The 16,734-nt window shown below is 40.5% G+C and overlaps 1 protein-coding gene across 1 annotated transcript; it reads right to left on the bottom strand.

The window, feature by feature from the left end:
* Positions 1-225: 225 nt before the first annotated feature.
* Positions 226-15,846, bottom strand: LOC143118938 (tumor necrosis factor receptor superfamily member 5). The gene is made up of 8 exons (XM_076280103.1): positions 15,389-15,846; positions 13,650-13,763; positions 13,315-13,473; positions 12,757-12,844; positions 4,909-4,994; positions 4,604-4,717; positions 1,880-2,002; positions 226-916 (listed from the first exon to the last, which is right to left on the bottom strand). The coding sequence occupies exons 1-8, from the start codon at positions 15,414-15,416 to the stop codon at positions 729-731; spliced, it is 900 nt and encodes a 299-aa protein (XP_076136218.1). The 5' UTR covers positions 15,417-15,846; the 3' UTR covers positions 226-728.
* Between the last annotated feature and the right edge of the window lie 888 nt (positions 15,847-16,734).

Below are 16,734 nucleotides of genomic sequence, written 5' to 3'. Positions count from 1 at the left end.
GCCATATTTGCCAATGTTTTAATGTCGTGAGTCGTGCATAGAACCTTTTGACCTCTGAAGTTCGCCTACAAAAAATCTTCCATCTTTGAGATCCGGTATTATCCGGTATCTTATGATAAACTTCACAGATCTATTCTGTACTCTATGTGGCAACTTCCTCTTCCTGTGTCTCATCAAATATGCCAAAGGCTTTTGCAACTTCAGTTGCAGTTCAGTTTTGTATACTGGGGTATTTAAGAGGTTTATTAAAAAAAATCACGTATAAAACATACACAGAGAAAACACAGTATGGGAAAAAACAGGAACATTTGCAGTTGCTGATATAAATACACACATGGACACTTCCTCTGGTCAGAGAAGTGATTTGACTCAGCAGTTCATTGCGCTATTTTGTGTTGTCTGCTGCACCCCGTCTAATAGTCTGTCCCTTTCTAGCACTGAGCAGGTGCACTTCCTCCATCAATCCTCTGTGTCCATGGTTCTAGGGCCAGTGTCATGACATGTCCAGTTAGCCAAAGGCGTCCTCCATACAGTCTCAGCTTTAACCCAGAAATGCTACGTCCTTTATCCTTCATTCAACTGAGGAGAAAATGTTAATCCACTGGCATGCCCATGTTAATAACATGAACACACATATTAGTGAGCGAGTGCTCCACAGCTGGTCGGGTTAGTGTGAAGGCTGGGGCAGGGGGTGAGGGGGGGGGGGAGCGGGCCCTGTCTGCCAGCGGTTAGGCTCCAGTCCACTCATCTTCCTGTGGCTCTGATGGACAGACGTTGGAAACAATGCTGTCCCCTGCTGCTCCGCAGGTGGCAGCCAATGGGGTGAGTCTCATTGGGGAGGTTGGTGATGTCATCATGGGCGATGCAGGGCCATCACATTCCACGGTGCAGTCACAAGAGATTGAGCTGGTCTCCACTGCAACAAGACAAGAGAAGATGCCCTCAGTTTCTACTGGTTTATAGGAGACAGCATTCAAGGAATCTTCCATAGATTTAGTTCGTAACGCCAATATGGCAGATGTCTACACATATCCCACCCATTCCTGTATAAGTAGTATAAGTAAATATACTCTTTTGATCCCGTGAGGGAAATTTGGTCTCTGCATTTATCCCAATCCATGAATTAGTGAAACACACTCAGCACACAGTGAGGTGAAGCACACACTAATCCTGGCGCAGTGAGCTGCCTGCAACAACAGCGGTGCTCGGGGATCAGTGAGGGGTTAGGTACCTTGCTCAAGGGCACTTCAGTCGTGCCTACTGGTCAGGGTTTGAACCGGCAACCCTCCGGTTACAAGTCCGAAGCACTAACCAGTAGGCCACAGCTGCCCCAATTGTATGCCTGTATGCCTCCCATTTACTTGAATAGGAAAACAACTTCCCAAAGTGCATTGCAAAATGGACGCTTAGTGGGGGGACTTGCCTAAAAGGACTTTGTTTATAGCCAATAACAGCTGAAATTTTATCAAAGCACTTTGCATCTCATAGATCAGATCCTAAACACACATCTTGTTTTTGGGTCTAAATTTAGCGCTAACTATCATGACGACCTTTAACAATGAAAGGAGAAGTTGAAATCACTACTGATTACAGGAGTAGCAGCGAGGCAGGGAACCAACCATACAAGCACCATTTTACTTCAGTTGAATTTCTAGAGGACTCCTAGTGTCTAGGAGACTATTTGTTTGAAGTGATTTAGATCAAGATAAAGAATCTCGACATTAAAACATTCTAGTTTAATCCATGAGTGATGATGTGTAATCGTGACTGGTTTTGGTGGTCTGGCTCCACTTAGCTGCAGGAGAGTTCCAGCACGCTCATTCTGCGATGGTCAGGAATTTGTAGAATGTAGACGATTCTTCTCTCATTGGATTCTTACCCGCACCGTGGTTGAGTGGTTGAGCCTCGTTGCATTCATTCTTGTAAAGTTCGTTGGGTGGCGGCAATATGTCAGGGGCCCGCACAGGAGAAAACCTCACGATGAGGTCCTCTGAAGCACTATCTAAAATCAACAAACAAAAACAACCAAGTTAGAGAAAGAAGAAATACCAGAACGTAGTGGGTGGGGGATTATCATGTCTAAAAATATTAGGGGGGGGGGGGTAAAGAAGTCAGCAGGGTGATTCATTTCATTTGTGATAGGTATGCACCTGCCACACTGGCATACCCATGACGTGTAGAGCCAGTAGTTTTCACAACAGTGACGTGATGAGTGATGACTAGGGCAGTGGTTCGTGTGGCTTGGTGTTTTAGTTTGACCTTCGGTGTGCCATAGCCCCAAAACGGTTGAGAAGCTCTAGACTAGAACTATACGGAATAAGATGAGTGGGGCACTGAGCCATAAGCCAGAGGTGTGTTCAAACTCAGCAAAGAGAGGCAAAGGTTTGTGGCAATTGCCCTGTTTCTTGGCATTTTGTTTGCAGTTGAAAGTGAACAATTGAAGTGTTCGACGAAGTTCAAAGAAAAAAAAGCTTACTAGGAACAAAACTCAAATTTTAATGCACTTCAAGCTTTAAGGTCAACATACCTGTACCACTATCTTCGATTTGTAGCATACCCTCTATAGCTTGAATGATTCTCAAACATATCTGGAGACGGACACCATGAGAGCAACAGGCGTTATTTATGTGCTCGTCGGTATTTCCTGTGGTGTAGAGCGCATTGAAAGTGAGGCCAAAGCCACAAGGTCAGTGTCCTTAGAGCATGCTTATCACTGAGTGTGTTTGTGCCATTGTGTAAAACACAATTACAAATGATGAATGCCAATGAGTGGCTAGTCTGGTGGGTATTACAAGTGTGTAGTTTAGTGGTAAATCTGGGTAAATGAACCCTTTTAAGAGGTTTTATCTCTTACTATGAGTTAACTTACACAGCTTTGTCACTAAACCAGGTGCCTGAAATATCAACAATCAACCTGGTCTAACTTTAACCATTGCTCTAAAAGGCAGAGACGAAAATAAGCTGAGCAGAGACAGATAGACAGACAGCGAGACAGATGCAAGGAAGCTACTGCAATTGAAAGCTTCTGAGCTTGCCTGTGTTGGGCTATTTGTGCAGCATAGGGCTTCTTTGCTTCTCTGCATTGCATGTGAGTGTGTGTGAGTGTGTGTGTGTGTGGGCTGCTGGAGGATGAGGATGTGGTGAGGCGTGCATCGGAGATGGACATGATGAGCACGTCTGCTGCGCTGTGTGACGCACTGCATCTTTCACATCTGCAGCTCACTTCACACTGATTGAAGATAAATGCTGTGTTGTTGTACATCAGTGCACCTTTGAACAGACACTGCTGGGATGCGTGGTGTGTGTGTGTGTGTGTGTGTGTGTGTGTGTGTGTGGCAGTTAGTTCCCATGCTTTAACTAAGTGAACATGGGGGAGTAAGGGGGTCATCTTTGTATATTCTATATTTCCAGCCACAATCCTGGAGTTTGGTTGGAGGTCAATGTGCCAACACAGTTTCCTCTGTTTGAATGTCTAAACATGCCACTTTTCACTTCTAACACGCCAGGTTTCTTTAAGCCAGTCCTCTTTTTAACCATTGTGTTGTCTTAGGGGTCAAAATTGACCCGCTACTATATTTAACAGCATAGCAGAAACCCCCTGAATAACTTGAAAATTGATGACATTTTCTATGTGTCCATAAAAAAAGTCAAAGATTGGTTTTGTTCATAGAAGTAAGGCTTTGTTGAGGGTGAAAATATATTTTTGACCCTGCAGTTGAAAGATGACTTACATACCACAAATAAATATATAACTTATAATAATTTGTAACTTATAATATATTGTTTATATAACCATAAAAAACACAAAACACATGAATACTCAAATACACATATACATTTACAGACCCCCACACGCACATTCACACACCTTCAAACACACATCTACACTCATACACACAATTCAATTTTGCTATAAAATGTGCTACTGACTGAACTGAAACAAACTAGAATTTTTGTGGAGGAATTTCTCAATGTTGTCCATGGACTAAATGTAGTAATTTTACACAGAAAAGAGGGGAAACCCAGATATACGTATGTTTATGGCTATCCTTACAAAATATTATTTATTTATTTTTTTTCAACAGAGCTGCTTTATTACAGGAGATTAGTGAAGACGGGTCATTTTTGACCGTCATGCAGAGGGTTAAATCCACAGCTGGGGACTCATGTTCGTGTTTGACTTGAGGTCATTCCTCGAAGCAGCTCTCCATCTCTTTCTCTCACTCATGTCCATGACACACTTCACTAATCTATTGAATAGAAAAACTGTTGAACCCCATCTGCTAAAAGGGAGGAGACTAACGGTGTCATCTTGTGGAGAGTGGTGAACTGTTTTCTATGAATTGAAAACCCTACTGTATCTGTAGAGTGTGGGGAGAGAGACAGAGTGAAATTCTTGGGAATGGAGAATTTCCCTCGCCCTGCGTAGATCTGTTCTCTGTGTTGCAAGCAGTCTGTAAATATTGCTTTGATCTGGTGAGTACATGCAAGGATGTGGGGATGTAGGTGTGAGCATAAGGCCTTCCGCTGTGGCCAGCTGACCTTGATTCGCTCTCTCTTGCTGACACTATTCCAGAACACGCTGTGCAGCTGTCACACTCACCCGGGCGTTTTGATTGGCGCTTCACCTTCCAGTAAACGTAGGCTGCGATGATGGCGATGATGACAGAAACGATTAGCCCCAACCACAAGCCCGCGGGTAGCATCCAATAGTGGGCTGTGATGTCAAATGACAAAGACAAAGCTTTTGTCACAAAGGTGTCTGCATTGCTTTAACTGGAATCTGGTTAAATGATTTCAGATGCCATCTACATTCAATGATCAAGGAGACACAATTATTTTCCTCAAATGTGGGCACTGGGATGGTGCACTGCTAATAATGGCGAAAGTACCCAGTAGATGACTTACCAGGGTGGGCACACATGTGATTGCCACACACTGCGTCTGAATTTGGGGTACCAGCCACCTTGACTTCCCGCCCTAATGCAGTACAGCTGGGCAATAAACAAACAAACAAAATAGTTAGTCAGACATCATAATATTTCACCATCTCCACCATTTCACCAGCTCCACTCTGTTCTGGTAAAAGTGTTCTGAATTTGTGTTCTAGTAAAAGTAAAGTGTTCTAGTAAACGTTCTAGTGAAAGTGTTAAGAATACGCCCTACAACATCATGTGGGATTACCTGTAGTTCTAGACACAGTTGTAGCCACAGATCTGAAGCATGCTGGACTTTTGCTTATAGTTTTTCACAATTGCTAAAACACTAAACTCCATTCTCTGAACCCAATTCTCAGTTGCCTGAACACATTTCTTGAATTGATCCCCCTTTTGGCAAAACCTTAAACAGTTTTCACATATGAATCACAATTTGCAGATCTCATAGACTCCTTTTGCAAAACTCTAAACACATTCTCATGCAGTAAAACACATTTTGCATTGTGATGCACTTGTGATGCATAATGGTAACCCCAAGTGGCAAAAGGTAAACACAAATAGAGCACAGATGTCATACGTTAAACTACTCAAAATTGATCAGAATTGACCAATATAAGCTAGTTCAGAGTGTAAACAGGTTGCTGAAGAGTGCAGGTTCATATCAACAATGGACAGAAACCCTCTGTGAGGCCTTTAAAGTACATTGGCTGTAGACTACAATGTACTTCTCATTTACAGTACTAAAATGCCTGTCTTTTCTGGTATACGTTTTTTCACAATTGCTGAAACACATTTCTTGAAATCTCCCACCCTTTTCTCAAAACTGTAAACACAAACACCCATTCTCAATACTTTATGTTTACTGGAATTACAGTAAATGTTGTACAAGCTTGGAGCTATATGAGCTACCCTGAACACAGTGTTTTCCCTTTTTTGATGTAGTGTCTAATGACTGCTCAGTAGTGTTTTTATTTTGACTGCTTTGTGAGATGATCTGAAGACGGTGTTTGGTTTTAAAACACAGGTACAACTGTTGTGAGGCGATTGCTCAGTTTTGCAGAGGTTGGCAAAGGTTTGGGTGTATTTACAGTTTTTTTCAACTGCTTACACACTAAATCTTTGCTTGTCACACAATTTTCTAAACATGTCCTCTAAACATCATAACCCGACACCAAATCTGCAAAACCATACACTAATTCTCAATGTTTGACTCAGTTTTCAATTGATTAAAACACATTTTGCAAAACACCACACACAATTTTCTACACACAAAAATCTAACAGGAAGTAACTTGATTTCGTTCTTCAAACACAACCCATCAAAATGCCACACTAAATCACCAGTGCTTCACTCTTTCTCTTCACATGTGCAAACACTCTTTACTTTACTGAACACCATCCAATCATTGCCTTAGTATAGGTCTATGAATAGATATACTCTCTATATAGGTATAGACCCTTTCAATCTGCTCCTAGAGGATTTCCGGTTGAAATATTCAGAACCAATGCAGATACTTTACAGTTTTTTTCAACTGCTTACACACAAAATCTTTGCTTGTCACACAATTTTCTAAACATGTCCTCCAAACATCATAACCCGACACCAAATCTGCAAAACCATATACTAATTCTCAGTGTTTGACTCAGTTTTCAATTGACTAAAACACATTTTGCAAAACACCAAACACAATTTTCTACCTAACACACAAAAATCTAACAGGAAGTAACTTGATTTCGTTCTTCAAACACAACCCATCAAAATGCCACACTAAATCACCAGTGCTTCACTCTTTCTCTTCACATGTGCAAACACTCTTTACTTTACTGAACACCATCCAATCATTGCCTTAGTATAGGTCTATGAATAGATATACTCTCTATATAGGTATAGACCCTTTCAATCTGCTCCTAGAGGATTTCCGGTTGAAATATTCAGAACCAATGCAGATACTTTGAAAATTACAGTAATCGGACTTTAGCTTACAGTAATGTTCTACAAAAAGTTGACTTTATGTAAAATTTGTCTTTTTACTCTATTTTTGTTTGTCCCCATGTTACAGTACCATTAGGTCAATACATTTTTCTGTGCCTCCAGAAATGCCTTAGGAACGCTTACTGTAGAATTGTTTGCTTCTGCAGTTGAAAGGGTCTATAGGCCTATGAATACATACTGTACACGACCCCCCCCCCCCCACACACACACACACACACACACACTTGTCTTTAGAAAAAAACTAAATCAGTGTTTTCAAAACTCCATGTACATCTTGTGGTCACTGTATTCTTCTTTGCTTTTTTTCTTGTTTGCTGTAAAATACTGTATTCACAACAGCAAATTATTTGGGAAAAATCACTATTTTTGGTTTCAATATTGCTTGCATTTTTACTGTGTATTTCAACTTCTCTTTGTTGATACCGTAACTTTCACTCTTGTATGGAAATACATATAGAAAGCCAAAGACAGAAGAGCTTTAGGTTTTGAGCAACAGTGTGTACATGATGTATCCAAAATGTCATATTATGACAAAAGTGTTTGTAATGTGAGGCGAATGTTTGCTTTAAACATGTGTTTTTGACATTTTGAATGTTGTGTGTCATTTTGCTGGAGATTTGGGGCATTTTGCATTTTTTGTGAGCAGTTGTGGGTTTTGTGTGTGAAGTTTTGAAAAATAGACACAGAGTTTTGAAAACGTGTGTAAACAATTGTAAAAAACTGTAAAAATAGAGAAAATACAGTAATCGGACTTTAGCTTACAGTAATGTTGTACAAAAAGTTGACTTTATGTAAAATTTGTCTTTTTACTCTATTTTTGTTTGTCCCCATGTTACAGTACCATTAGCGCAATACATTTTTCTGTGCCTCCAGAAATGCCTTAGGAACGCTTACTGTAGAATTGTTTGTTTCTGCAGTTGAAAGGGTCTATAGGCCTATGAATACATACTGTACACGACCCCCCTCCCACCTCCCCCACACACACACACACACACACACTTGTCTTTAGAAGAAAAAAAAAATCAGTGTTTTCAAAACTCCATGTACATCTGGTGGTCACTGTATTCTTTGCTTTTTTTCTTGTTTGCTGTAAAATACTGTATTCACAACAGCAAATTATTTGGGAAAAATCACTATTTTTGGTTTCAATATTGCTTGCATTTTTACTGTGTATTTCAACTTCTCTTTGTTGATACCGTAACTTTCACTCTTGTATGGAAATACATATAGAAAGCCTAAGACAGAAGAGCTTTAGGTTTTGAGCAACAGTGTGTACATGATGTATCCAAAATGTCATATTATGACAAAAGTGTTTGTAATGTGAGGCGAATGTTTGCTTTAAACATGTGTTTTTGACATTTTGAATGTTGTGTGTCATTTTGCTGGAGATTTGAGGCATTTTGCATTTTGTGTGAGCAGTTGTGGGTTTTGTGTGTGGAGTTTTGAAAAATAGACACAGAGTTTTGAAAATGTGTGTAAACAATTGTAAAAAACTGTAAGTTGAGATTTGGGATTTGTGTTTATAATTTTGAGAAAAGGGTGGCAAGTTTCAAGAAAATGTGTTTTGGCAATTGTGAAAAAACTGTAATGCAAACATGAGTTGGATTAAGTGTAGCATGCCTCACACTCAGCCAGATCTGCGCAGCGCGGCACGAAGTTGAATGAGCCAAATAACAGACATGCAATAGCTGCGCTTAGGGTCAGTATTACAGTTTTTTCTGAATGCTTAAACCCTAACCGTGATTCTTATAGCACAATTTCTACTTCTTCACCTCCACGTCCTATTCTTCAGCCTCCTCTAATTCTTACTTTTCTCACTCTTCCTGCTCCCTCTATTGTACCCATTATACATTACCTGTGGCTTATTTATAGTGCTTAGGCTGATTGCAAAGTGAACTAATTATCTAAAACAGTTTTCACATGAGAAAGTGTGCCAGAGAGTTGGCAACTTAAGACTTTACTTTTAGCCATACATGTGTATAGATTTGCTAGGAGTGTGTTGATCATTTGGAAATTGAGTGTAAAGCATGAATTGTTCTTAGTTCCACAAAAAGAGTGCTGTGCAGTGAATTGTGCCTACAGTTGTGCAAAGAGTGTGTTACAAAAATGCAAAGCACTGCAGTGTTTGTGTTTTTAGTTTTGCGAACTCAGTGAGTGGTTTTAATAGTTTTAGAAATTGTGCTATAAGGATCACAGTTGTGTTTAAGCATTCAGAAAAAACTGTAATATTTATAGCAAAACTACTACTGAGTTTGCTAAACTAAAAGCACAAACACTGCTTTGCACTCAGTTTGCAAAACTGTACAAAAGGTACAATTTACTAGCCTGGGTTTTCCCATGCTGCCTTACGCGTGCGATTTTATTCACGCTGCTAGGCAGCCTGGATTCCATGGAGCAAATTTTCGCCTCAGTTAGGGGACCAATCACAGAACGGAGGGAGGGCAGCAAGACGATGACGACACACCGAAGCTAAAATGAGCTACGTACAGACGCATTTGATAGACATTCGTAGCGCCCAATAAACGGCTCTGGGCATTCGTAAACCACATTTCAAATACGAGAAAATGTATGTTTAGATAATTAGTTCACTTTGCAATCAGCACTATACATAAGCAAATTGCAAATAATTCCATAAGGCTGCGAGAAATACAGCAGCGCATAATTGAGGATGACACCACCTTCCAAAACATACACAATGTGAGCATTTCTCTATTATGTTGTGTACTTGCCCGCAACAGAATCTGAATGAAACAAATCTACAGAGTCCCCTTTGAAAGAAACAGTGAACGTGTAAAACAACTGCGATATGACTAGGTAAGCCATAGTATCTTACTGAAGTGCATACTGTAGTGCTGTGCATGGGCCTGCGGTGCTGCATTTGTTTTGTCTTGTCCAGAGAGTGATGGAGCTAGAGGCAGATGCCATGGGTCATGAGCAGCTTTTTGTGGATAAGGCAGGTTTTACAGTAACTTCACTAAAACAAGGAGACGTGGCAGGAACATTACTGGATACCGTGCCATAGTCAAAGTCCCAGGATAACGTGGTGGTAACATAACTATGTATGCAGCTATAAGTCAAAATGGTGTTGTTCACCATCATGCGACCCTATAGGTCCATATAACACTGCACACATTATTACATTCCTAGACACCTGACATAACCTCCTACATGACATGATCACTAATGTTCAGAGGCCAGAGCAGACCAGATACGTCATCATATGGGACAATGTTAGTTTCCATAGGGCAGCTTTGGTCCGCAACTGGTTTACAGAACACCCACTCTTCACTGTACTCAACCTCCCCCCATACTCTCCATTCTTGAATCCAATTGAAGAGTTCTTCTCTGCCTGGCGCTGGAAGGTCTGTGACCGTCATTCCCATCAACGCATAGCCCTTTTACAGGCAATGGAGGAGGCATGTGGGGATATTGACCAGGCATCATGTCAGGCCTGGATACGGCATTCCAGAAGATATTTTACCCGGTGGCTAGAGGGCATTGCATGTGATGACGACACGATGTAGGCTGATTTTTTTTTGCCTCCGTGAAATTACTATTTTTTTTTTTACTTGGAAAAAAACACTTGTGTTTGTTTTGATGTGTGTAAATAAAACCCAATACTTGATGTTTGGATCCCTGTATGTTTACAGAACTATGGCTAAAAAGTATGACCTCAAACTGACAAAAGCCAGATGTGTTTTTCATTCATACCATCAGTGTGTAGATGGCGCATTGTGTGCTTATTAATATGATGGCTTGTGTTAACTGTTTGATACGAAAATACCATTTTGACGAAGGTGTGAAGAGTCAAGCATGGTTTATTAGCTTTGCAAGTGAACTACAATGTTTTGCTGATTTGGTGAAAGGTTTTCTTATTTCTCTGTAGTTTTGCAAAAATAGCCAATAGTTACAAAAAATGTGCTTAAGCAATCAGAAAAAACTGTAAATGACACAGATACGTATATTTTTTAATTGAGTAGAAAATAATCTGTTTCTACAAGAAAGATGTGTTTTCTGTAGCCTACTTAAAAAAAAAAGATTCTTTAAGAGTACCAATTTAAGCTTCATTTCACCACTGATAATACTCCTTGGATTTCAGTAGAGAATTGGTTTGGTGTCAGATAGGCTACTGCTTCAGGAAATGCACGCCTGGGGGAAATGTCAGAGCTTAAGAATATCAACACCTGATGAAAGAGTTGGTTCCCCATTGGTTGGTGGGTGGTTGGTGTGAAAATGACACAGACACTATATTATGTCATGGGGAGGTAAATCTACAATATCTGATACAGACACAAATATGTACTCTATGCATGTCACCAAACATTCTGGGTTAATGTGAACCCACACCTTCTGGAAGTTTCCACGGCATCCATAAATTGTTACCTAGGGAGTTACCTACACTTAAGCTTCTGAAATGGAACTCATCCCAGTCTTTTGCTGTACCCATTTCATGAATCCCTTTGCTGTATTGATTCATAAATATTTTTATTTATTTTTTATATATTAAATAACACTTTCTTTTTCTTCCATTTTCTCAAATAATTTCCTTTCCTACACCCATCCTTCATGTTCAGAAAGACGGCGTGACTCATAGGTGACTGTGGGTGAATATAAACGTGATTGTCTGTCATCAAAGTGAAACGCTCTGACACCTGGAAACATCCTGTTGTGGGAGTGAGTGTGTATGACAGTGAGTGAGTGAGAGAGAGAGAGAGAGAGAGAGAGAGAGAGAGAGAATGGTTGATTATGAATATAATCTTAATCATAATCAACGAGTTTGGCTGTGTCTGTGTGCCGGATGTGATCACATTCAAGACAAGGACACTTCCTCTTCAGCATTGTAAGAAACTCTAGGCTGAGGGGCCTTTTCTGACCTGGTTCTGTGCACTGTCACGGTGACTACTGTTAAGTGCCCTTGACAAAAGCTTGATGAGTTGAGTTGCCTGTGCATATTCAGGGATAGTCATGTGTGTAAAATGCTCTGAGACAAGCGTCACTGTTAAAAGATGCATTAAATACAGGTTTGTTTAAAATGCTTTGGGAGAACACTTTCGTGAATTCACCCAGGAGTATAGTGTTAAGTAAGTAGGCTATGGTAGTTTAGTCTCTGAGCTTTTTTTTGGTCGCTGATGACTCCAAAACCAAATCCTGAAAAGTAAGCCTGAATGAAGTGTAAAATGTATCAAATTATGAGTAGGCTATAACTACTTTTTGCAACATATGGCCAATTCCATGCAAAACTGTCACGTCCATAACGCCAGCTAAATGCCACGGCATTGTGTTTGCGTAATGGATGTGACAGTGTTGCATGGAATTGCCCATATCTCAAATAACTTAGGCTACTTTGAGATGGACAATGTCAGTCCCAGATTGCACTGGCAGTAAGGTAGAGTTGAGCTTCACTGGATTTAAGCTGTGCTCTTATCAACATCGTCTCTCAAGGCAATCAGTAAGCTGCATCTTATCACTGAATGACTCCATTTAATTTGCTTGTTAGCCACATTGGTTACTTTTATCCAGAGTACAGAGATGTTGCCTTCGTTGCTGTTACTTTAAGCCACCTCATGGTGATGCTGTTCTGCATAGTGTATCTTCAGGCTTTGTGTCAGGCTTCCGGAGTAAAAATATTGGTAATGAAACTGCAGAAACTGCAACTACAACCGCAAATGTAGTAATGTAGAAACTACTACTACAATGAATTCGGGAGACTATATTTTGAGGATGCTCACAGCATTTTGCTTTTGATGTTATGATGGAAACAAGTGTGTGTGTGTGTGTGTGTGTGTGTGTGCGTGTGCGTGCGTGCGCATGCTGTATGCCAACTTACTTGGTGTGCGGAAAACAGGGTTTATAGGTTTTGACATTGCTAAAGAATCCCTCGGGACAAGGTTCGCAGATGGTGTTTCCTGGAGCTCCTGAAATACAGAATATTCAGTCAGCTGTAGGAAAAACTGATGGTAGCATTGCTAACTACCCTGAATATTCCCGTTAGCTGTAGGGAAAACCAGTGATAGCATTCCTAATTACCTGCTTGTCAGGCCTACTTAATTGTATGTGTTAAAATGTATGTATGAAAATATGTCTGCTACAATATTGCTGCTTGTATTTGTCTCACAATTATTTTCAGAAAGATTATCCTACTGAGTTCTGCCTTGTTCCTTCTAACCCCCCTTTAAGAGAAATAAGGACCAAAAGAGATCTTAAGTTGAATGTGACTTGGACTTGGGCTTAGACATGAGGAAGGATAGGCTATTTCTTTGGAGACGAAATAAAAAACAAATATGAGAAAATTTCCTAAATGTTACATTGATGTGAAATTGAGCTCAGTTGTATTCAGGAGGAATAGATAAGGAAGAGGTTTCCTGGGTTTGCATCAGATGCTTACCATAGTTGACTGCACCCTCCCCAGGGTCACATTGAAGACGCGCTACGCAGTGTGTGCAGCTGATTTCTGGATTGGAGTCTGTGCAGTAGTATTTCTCCAGGCACACACAGTGGGTATCTCTGTCTGCCTTACACGTACTGTTTGCCTGCTTGAAGTCCTCTGTGAGATGAGACAAGAGAGAAAGGTTGAATTTGAAGGAGGGGTGGAATGGTTGACAGAGTGTGTGACTGAAAATGGTAGACAGAGAGTGTGGGTGTCAGTATACTGTATGTGTGTCGTGCATGTGTGCATGCCTGCATTCGTTTATATGTGTGTGTGTGTGTGTGAGTAGTTACTTTTGTTGCAGACTTCACATGTTCTGCATTTAGGAAAGCTGTTTTCTTCTGCGGTGAACTGACCATCAGGACAGGTTTTACACTCACAGGTAGATGATGTTGGCATGTATTGACCTGGTGGAGAGAAAGAGGAAGAAATTATGAATTGTCACTGACTGTTCTGAGTCCCCATGCTCTCTACAGACTTCACATACAAATCCCATGGGTGCCTAGCAGATACCCACACCAGATGTGTGAATTTACAGGCATTCACAGCTAATTCAAAGCTTAGCCACCAGCTTAGCTACTATTTACAGTAAACTACCATACACTTATAGTGCTGAATAGTCAATGCCAAGGTTGTGGGGGGATTTCCATGCTTAACACTGTAATTGTGGAAAGTTTTAACACCTCTCCCACCACATTAACACACGTCTGTGTCACTCTGCAGCGTCTGTGTCCCCCCCCCCCCCCCATAACACTGATTCTTTTTTTGCTCAGTTTAAAAAAGAATTGTGAACCTCCTGGGAACTTCACCAGATATCCCCGGCCCTCCCTCCTAACCCCCTCCACCTGGGTATGTGAACATTAATCAGACACGTCTTGCATTATGCATTCCTCAGTTGTACCCTTTCAAGAGAGTTCCATTATCAGCATCATAGTTGGCCCCACAAGACTTCCTTTTTAACATTCCATATGTTATCTTAATGCAGAGGAAGTATGTTGGGGCCCAAATAGAACGTTCAAGCATTGTTTTTGTTTTTATTGTTGAAAGGGTCTATACTGAGTATATACTGCAGCTACTGTAAAAACGAATGAGCGCAGTTAACACAACCAAGCCAAGCCTTGTCTTGTCATTCTGATTGAGTAACGTTCTGTAAAGGAGCAGAGTCACATTTATGTTCATTTAAATTGACACAGCAAATTCACATAACTAAACTCAAAGTCAAACCAACAAAATGACTTGAATAGGTTATGTTGAGTGTCCTAATCTTGTCCCACAGTGTATAAGTAACTATTGTCCTTAATTAGGTATATTTCAGAAGGGAAATGTGTGCCACCTGTCTGTATCTGAGACATGAGGACACTGAGAATGACACATACGAAGGACAGGAATGAGTAGCATGTTTTTCTTTCGTGATTATCTTATCCTATGGAACCAGGTGATTCATTATGTAATGATTCCAACAATCAGCTTCAACAGAAAATGTGTGATATATTTCCACTGATTTCTACAAACGAAAAAATGTGTAGGTTGGCTGTGATAGCAATCCTGCCGTTAAGAGGAGTGAATTTTAGAATGATAGCAAGTTTTTGTTTGTTGAAGACCATGAAGAACATTAAACGACATGCATCCAACTACAAATACACATGGGACAGGTAGAAAAATAATTAAATTAAAGCCACAACAATAGCAGCAATCACAAATCACAACAGAAAACAATAACAAACTAATAATCAGACCAAAGCTTAAACCAACTACTGAGGAATATATATTTTACACCAGAAGATAATCAGATGCAGCATTCAGAGTATAGCTACACCTAAGATACTGAGACAAAGAGCTTCGCATTATGTCTCTACACACAAATACAAACCTTATATATCTTAAATTGCCAGAAGTCTTTTCTTAGATTAAACATAACAGATAATGCATTTGAATAATTCATTCCCACACATTTATGACCAGAATTGAAAAGAAAATCATCACATTTTGCAGTATCATAGTCTCAAACAACATGGTCATAACATAAATGTACCTTTAGGGCATTTTTTAGAGCAAACCATGTTGACAGCTGAGCAACAGTAGACTGGTAGAAGACGTCGAAGCCAGTGAAAAGTAGAGAGGTTTACTCCGATGAAAGTTCACTAACTCTCAGTCTGTGTATCTCCACAAAGATTTTCTTTGCTCTCTACGAGCCCCTGTCCAGTACAAGAGATCTCCACAGATTCGGTACAAGAGTTGTGCCACAGAGTGATGCCCTTTAACTCAGCCTTCTTTAATGGTATTTGAAAATGTTTCTGCCTTTGATTTCGGGGCAAGTTTGCGGATCTTACGTCAGACGTAACACGTCCCTCCCACGACCAGAGAAGCTTCTCAGTTTTCACTTCTCTTTTGGCACTGATCTGATCTGATATGGGCTCTGTACACTGTGCATGACCCCTCCTACATACTCATGTGAAGCTTAGACATAATCAAGTTAAAACATAAGTATTTCTTGGTCCTTAGACAAAGAGTATTCTTCCTTTAAGCCCTGATTTTAACCCCCCCCCCCTTCTCTCTCTTTCACATTCTCTCTTTCTCTTTTTTAGTCCCTCCCTCGCTCACTCGCTCTTACGGGAAGCCCCATATACCCCCAGCATCCGCTCGGCCCCACTCTGGTGCTGCAAACTGCCTTCCTGCCCCATTGTGTCTGTCTACATTAAACTCTCAGCGCCCAATACATACCAAAATTAGCTGCGGTTGAGGTCTTTCTTCTGGGCAGTGATACAGTTTGTTATCATAAATGCAACAAAAAGTTTTGTGTGTTAAAAAACAAAACAAACAAACAAACAAAAACAGGACATCAAAAAGGTAACATTCATAAATGATATCAGGTCCAGCAGCTATTCCACTGTACATAGGAAAATAAAACCATCAACCTTTTAGCCTATATTTACATTCCTTCTTCGTGTTCACTAGGACGGGGTCTGATTTCTGTGGAATTGCAGGGACATCTTGGGTTACCTTGGTAACACATGTGTGGACAGGCCTGTCACCGTGTATGGCTCCTCGTGAAAGTTTTAAAGTTCAAGATAACCATTTTAAGCAGCAAGAAAGCATTTTAACCAGTTCACACATTCACACTAGCCTGGGTGCCATTCTGAACTTAGTCCCGCCCACAACATTTGAGTTCGGGAAGTTCGGTCTGGCATTGCTCCATTGTGGTGGAAGTATGCTCGCCCTATATCAGGCGGACCAATCAAATCAGGCTTTAAGATGATGGACAGGTGAGCAACAGCGCCTGGTCTATCACGTCATCTGAGCACGCTTAGATTAGGCTTATGTTTGAAACAAAAACACTGTGGCTAGAAGGATACATGGCTTTTAAGACCCCATACGGAA

The sequence above is a fragment of the Alosa pseudoharengus genome, unplaced genomic scaffold, assembly GCF_046254945.1.
Source record: "Alosa pseudoharengus isolate Yale_2024_CS ecotype anadromous, Long Island Sound unplaced genomic scaffold, YU_APseudo_1.1 YU_APseudo_1.1_scf_12, whole genome shotgun sequence".
In the NCBI taxonomy this organism is placed as follows: Eukaryota; Metazoa; Chordata; class Actinopteri; order Clupeiformes; family Clupeidae; genus Alosa; species Alosa pseudoharengus.
The sequence above is the reverse complement of the archived record's forward strand: the minus strand, read 5'-3'. Positions and strand labels throughout refer to the sequence as shown.